General features: G+C 52.5%; 1 protein-coding gene across 5 annotated transcripts in view; it reads right to left on the bottom strand.

Moving 5' to 3' along the window:
* Positions 1-266: 266 nt before the first annotated feature.
* Positions 267-6000, bottom strand: part of Ptprf (protein tyrosine phosphatase receptor type F) — a 90428-nt gene continuing 84694 nt past the window's right edge. For all 5 annotated transcript variants that reach the window (XM_042685672.1, XM_042685657.1, XM_042685680.1 and 2 more), the window contains 11 exons: positions 5179-5302; positions 4838-5013; positions 3993-4112; positions 3561-3715; positions 3197-3482; positions 2917-3095; positions 2589-2715; positions 2241-2366; positions 1846-2000; positions 1595-1730; positions 267-1177 (listed from right to left, as the gene is read on the bottom strand). In XM_042685672.1, coding sequence (XP_042541606.1) covers positions 1109-1177; positions 1595-1730; positions 1846-2000; positions 2241-2366; positions 2589-2715; positions 2917-3095; positions 3197-3482; positions 3561-3715; positions 3993-4112; positions 4838-5013; positions 5179-5302 — 1653 coding nt within the window. In that variant the 3' untranslated portion in view covers positions 267-1108. The remainder of the gene's footprint in view (positions 1178-1594; positions 1731-1845; positions 2001-2240; positions 2367-2588; positions 2716-2916; positions 3096-3196; positions 3483-3560; positions 3716-3992; positions 4113-4837; positions 5014-5178; positions 5303-6000) is intronic.

The raw sequence follows: 6000 nt of genomic DNA, 5'->3' as shown, positions 1-6000 counted from the left end.
AGGCCCACTGGCCTGGACCAGAAGGGCCAGCCATGCCTTGGCTTGGCCCTGAGGTGTGTGGGGCGTGGTCCATGCCCTAACTTGTGCCATTCGCATAGCCAGACGTCTGGAACCCCATGGTCTGCACTGGCCATTATGCAATGCAAGGGGACTGTGAGGCTCTACAGGCCCGGTGTGGGTCCCAGGTACATGTCGTCGCCTTCTTGGCCATCTGAAGTAGAGGCCAGGGATGACTCTCTTTTTTATTTTTTTTCTTTTGATTTTCATGTTTTTTAAATTTTTTTTTAAACCTTTGCAAACATGATGGTGATGAGGAATGCCTTGCCAGGCTCCTCCAGACATGTCTGTGGTTGTGGGCTGTTGTGAATGTTAAACACACACTGGAATAGATGGCTGGGGATGTGTGTTTCCTATCGCCTCCCCGCCTACCACTGTCTGTGGGGCCTAAAAAAAGGCTGTAAAGGAAAAACAAAACAAAGACCTTAAAAAAAAAAAATTGTGTTTCCCTGCATTTGGCTGAAACAAGATCTCATCTGAAAGGCTAGAAGAGCAGCCCCACTGCCTCCCAGTCCACAGCCTTGCCTCGCTCAGGCTAGAGGCCCCAGCTCCACGTGAGGAACGCATACTCTGTCCCTCAGCACTAAGCCATACAAAAAAAGGATCCAAAGTGAACTCAAAAAGAAAACAAAGTGAGCTCCAACCCCTAGTGGCCCGTTCTGCAATTAAGGTTTTGCAAAAGGAAAACACAGGGAAGAGGCTAGACTCCCTATTCTAAAACCCAAACTTAAAAAATAAAAAAGGAGGCTTTGCCCCACCTCCCCATCCCCACCCATGAGAAGAATGAGAAACTCGGAGCTGAACAGAGAGCTTGAAGCGGGCTCTATTTGGGCCTGGTGAACAGAGCCTGACTGCCAGTCCACTTACTCGCCCAGATGGTCTGGGCTCTCTGATTGGTGTGGCAATGTTCCCGATGCAGTGATCCCAGTGGGCTGTACTTCACTGGCAACAGCATCCGTGCAGGAGGGCTGGACAATGTTGGTATGGCTCAGAGGAGCTGGGTCCCCTCCAGAGCCCCCCAGTGGGGGCGGCGGAGGAGAGGGAGCAGTAGTTACGTTGCATAGTGGTCAAAGCTGCCGAGGTACTCCAGGGCTGCGCGGTAGCACAGCTGATACTGGTCCTGCAAGGGCAGGGAGGCTGGTCAATGAAGGCAGTGCCAATAGATATCCTAACCACAAAGCTGAGGGCACTCATGCTGGCCAGAGACTGAGCTGGGTGCATATAGCATCTCCAGAAGGGGGAAAGAGCATCTGAAGGCTCATTGCTCCTCTCTCTCCCAGGTCCCTGTAACTACCTATAAACCATGTTCAGCTGCACCCCACAAGGACTGCTGTGTCCAATCCTATTACAAAACCAATCCACCAGTTTTCAGTCCTGAGCTACAGAATGAACGAACACATCTTACTTGTCTCTACTGCACCTGAAGTAGGACAGACAGGCAATGCTAAATGCCTGTCACATAAACATATATGCCTAGAGATGTCTATCTATAAGCACAGGCAGCTAGGGTTGCAAGGAGGGCTGCTGGTCCGCATACCTCTGTCTGCACCATTGCAGGACGCTGTGTGCGCAGGGTCTTCACGGTCTGGAACATGTCGACCACACCCTCATAGCGCATACGCTCCAGGACAATACTCAGAGTGATGAACACTCCGGTGCGGCCCACACCAGCACTGTTTAGGGAACAGCTGGGTCAGGAGGCTTGCTTGCTTGCTTGCTTCATGCAGCAGGTCTGCCAGGCCTTCAGGATTACCCTCCACCCCTGGCCCTTCATGGGAATAGCCCCACCTGCAGTGCACTGTAATGGGCCCATCCTGCCCAAACTGCTCCTTGGTCTTGTGCACCTGCCCAATGAAGTCGATGAAGCCCTCACCCGTCTTGGGTACTCCTTGCTCCGGCCAGTCTGTGAACTGGAACTGCCGGATTGTCCTCGACTGCCCATCCTGGGAGAGGTGGACAGGAAACAGTGAAGGTTTAGGGCCTTCAGCTGTAGCCCCTCTAGGCCAGAAGTACAGTAACACAGACACGTACCCACAAGACCATCCAGGAGATATGCCACAGCCTCAAACCCGTACCCCATCTTATATTCTGACAGATATCCTGTGGTCAGCCTCTGTCCCACATATGATCATATGCTGTGACGGACACACCTTTGTGCCAACAGGCATACTCTCAACACTTACCCGGGCATCTGTGACCTTGAACTCACGCAGGATATACTGGGGCATGTTGTATTCAGCCATTGGGTCAACGACAAAGTACTGGTAGCGAGCGGAGCGCTCTGCTGGCCAGTACTGGTGGCACTTCTCCTGTGAACAGAATGCCCAGCCCCCATGATCAGGTGGAGAGGACAGGTGAAGGGAGTGACAGGCTTCAGGACTCTGGGACAAGACTCCAGAGGTGGTGAAAAGGAGGGTCTGAGGCTAAGATAATGGTATGAAAGGAGAAAGGAGTAAAAGGGGCATGTTTCCCAAGGGTGGCTGGTGTCCTCCCAGGTATGGAAAGGGCACTAGAGGGAGAGGTGGGCTCACCCTGCCCATCTCCCGAAGCTTGGTCAGCATGACGATGATGGTGGAATTGTGCTCCCACAGCATGCGCCAGAAGTCCTCGGTGCTCTCTGCCAGAGGTCCTTGTGTAGCTATGTAGGCCTTCTGTTGTCTGGATGAAAATAAGACTGCATATACTGGAGGTGCTGCTGCCCCCGCCTCCCAAGACTGCCTGGCCCCTCTCCTCCAATATGTCCTCACTGTTTGTTCTACCCAGCCGGCCCCTCTGGTCTTTGGGCTGGCCCTGCTCTGCTACCATCCCACCAGCAAGGAGCAGGCCAAGGCATCATGGTGCAAGGACAAGCGCGCTGACCTATAGCCATCCAGGAAGCTGGCATTGATGTAATCAGAACCCTCCACGCCACGGATGGGCTGCAGACACACCCGGGTCAGTTCATAAGGCATGATGTTGACCAGGCGGTTCTTGAACTTGTTACAGGGCAGATTGGCACTAATGAAGCGAGATGTGTGGGCTTTGGAGCTGGCCAACAGCTGTTAAGAGGAAGGGTTTGGTTAGGCCTGGTCTCCTGTAAGGGGCCATCCCCCTGGCCCAGTCCAAGCCCCTGAGGTTAAGTAGGCACACCAAGCCCCACCTTGAACTCAAGTTCCATGGCAGTCACACTCTCCCCAGGAGGTACTTGGCCTAGCTTCTGGATGTGGGCATACAGGTTGCGGGCTGGCACTTCCGTGTGCCCACACGTGGCAGCCTCTAACAACGCCTCATGGATGAAAACATACTGGTCTTCTGTCTGCACCATGTAGTTCCTCTGTGATCGCATGCATGTCACATGGCCATAGATGTCTACTGTCTTCTCATGTTTCATCCTCTCCAGCATGGCGTCAATAACGATGAAGCAGCCTGTGCGGCCCACACCGGCACTGCAGGACATGGGCTTAGCTTGGGGCACTGTTCCCCACCTCCCACCCTACCCCATTTGACGGCACTGTGCCTCTCACCTGCAGTGCACCACCATGGGCCCTGCGTCCAGGGGATTGAACGCCTTGACCCGTCGTAGGAAGGCCAGGATTGGAGTTGGATACTCAGGAACCCCATGGTCTGGCCAGGCCATGAACTGGAACTGACGCAGCTCCCGCTTCTCACTGGAGCCACTCTGGACAGTAAAGTTGGGAGACAGGTCCTGACTAGGAGTCGGTATGCCATGACCCAGGGCAAAATGGACCCGTCACTGGGACCAGACCCTCCTCCCCCTACTCAGGACTCAAGAGTCACCTGAGGCATCCTGAAGGAGTTGTGGCATTCTTCCCATAACAGAGTCTGTCACACCACACTATCCTTTCACTTCCCAGGCCAGCACCCCCATTCCAGTCCACTGTCCTTACAAGGTTTAAGTGGAAGACAAGTTTCATGGCACTTGGGGCCATCAATACCTTGTGGAGGGCAAAGGTACGCATGGTGTAGGTGGCCAGCTCCACTGTATCCAGTAGGGTCACCTGAATGAGGCCGTAGGTCTCAGTGCCACGGGCTGGCCAATACTGATCACACTTCACCTGCAGAGGGACAAACAGAACAGGGGGCAGAGGGTACACGACAATGATGGAGCATGCTCAAACACTGACAGGCAAGAGCAGAGTGTAAGATTCAGCCCATCTGGCTACTTGGTCTGGCTACCCCAAATTTTCAGATGCACGGTCTCTCTCCTTCACCAAGCTTCATTACTGTGTCACTAACTCTGCCCTCACTGGTGGAATGGGGCCATAATTGAAAATTATTTATTTAAGACCAGATCACACCAGGCACATTTTCTGCCAAATTTACCCATAACGTTTATGCCCCATTTTCAAGCTCTGTAAATTTTATGTTCCAGTCAATGCTTTGCAGTGCAAAAGCAGATAACAGCAGCTCTTCTTCCTAATTAACTTAGGAGATGTGTTAATGCCTCAGGAATACTCTAGCATCTGGGGAACATGTGAACACCCCAGGAACATGCCAGCAACTGGGGAACACATTAGCATTCCAGAAAGTGATAGCATTTGGTGAAACACATTAACATCTCAGGAACCTAAGAGCATCTGGGGAACATACCATCTCCATTCCTTCCTCAAGCCCCCGGATACCCCAGTATTTTCGGAATATAACAATATCCCAGGAAAAGAATAGTACTTGGGGAATTCCTTGAGGAACTTCTGTCCATAGAATCAGAAGAGGGTGTCCAACACCACCTGGTGACTGAGTTATTTCTCACCCACGTCCTTGCAGGGCCCCTCAATCTCACCCGGGACTTCTCCTCCAGCCGTGTCATCATGACAACAGTGGCTGTGCGCTGTTCCCACACCATCCTCCAGAAATCACCCATGGTCTCAGGCAGTGGGCCCTGTGTGGCAATGTAGGCATTTTGCTTGCGATAGCCATCAATGTAGTTGGCATTGATGTAGTCACTCCCGGGGACCCCTGCAGAGGGAAAAGGACATGGACAGCATTAACCTAGGGCCCCCAGGCCCATCCTCTAGGCTTTTATGCACCCAAGAGTAGAGCATCTTCTACAATGAATTTTTACCCCAGTGAGAAAAGAGGAGGAAAACAGGGAAGTAGGAGATGGTGCTGTCCATGGCTCACCATCGATGGAGGTGAGGATGACTCGAGAGTGGTCATAGGCAATGACATTTGCATAACGATTCTTGGGCTTGTTCACCTCCAGGTTGGAATTCTCCCACGTGAACTGCTGTCCCGGGTCAATGGACTGTGGAAAGTAGAAGCAGGTGGGGTAAGAGACAAGACAAGAGACTGCCTTCTGGGACCCCAGCCTCTTGGGCTGTGCTCACTCCATCATCCCTCTGCAGGCCACATTACCCTCTACCCATGGTGCTGCTGAGATTGAACAGCCCCTCCCCCTCAGCCCCAAAGGTGATGGGTCTTCTATCTGGAATGTAACAGATAGCTCCAGTAACCAAGCACCAAATTCCCTCAAGTGATTAGAGTGGTATGGGATGGGGTGGGGCCAGGGAGAGGGCAGTGCACTCTCAGCTAATGAAAAGAGCAGTAAGCAGATCGAGTCAGCTACTTGGGCCACGTTGGAAACTGATGAAGGCTCTGGACACTGTGCACCTTGGCAGCTCTGTTCCAACTATTTGACTATTCCTTCTCCATCTGCTCCTCTGACCTGCCTTTCCTGCAGGTAGGACACAGGCTTCCTCTCATTTACAACCCTTCCCAGATGACCCTTACTGCTCACAGGATTCTTTTTTATTTTTTTGGTGATCATGGGGCTTGAACTCTGGGCCTGGGCGCTGTCCCTCAGCTCTTCAGCTCAAGGTGAGCACTTTACCATTTGAGCCACAGCACCAGTTCCAATTTTCTGGAGGTTTATTGGAGACAAGAGTCTCACAGACTTTCCTACCTGGGCTGGCTTTAAACTGTGATCCTCAGGTCTCAGCCTCC

This window comes from Dipodomys spectabilis, unplaced genomic scaffold (genome assembly GCF_019054845.1).
Source record: "Dipodomys spectabilis isolate Male_0828 unplaced genomic scaffold, ASM1905484v1 ptg000002l, whole genome shotgun sequence".
Lineage (NCBI taxonomy): Eukaryota > Metazoa > Chordata > Mammalia > Rodentia > Heteromyidae > Dipodomys > Dipodomys spectabilis.
Note: the sequence above shows the minus strand (reverse complement) of the source record. Positions and strands in the feature narration are given on the sequence as shown.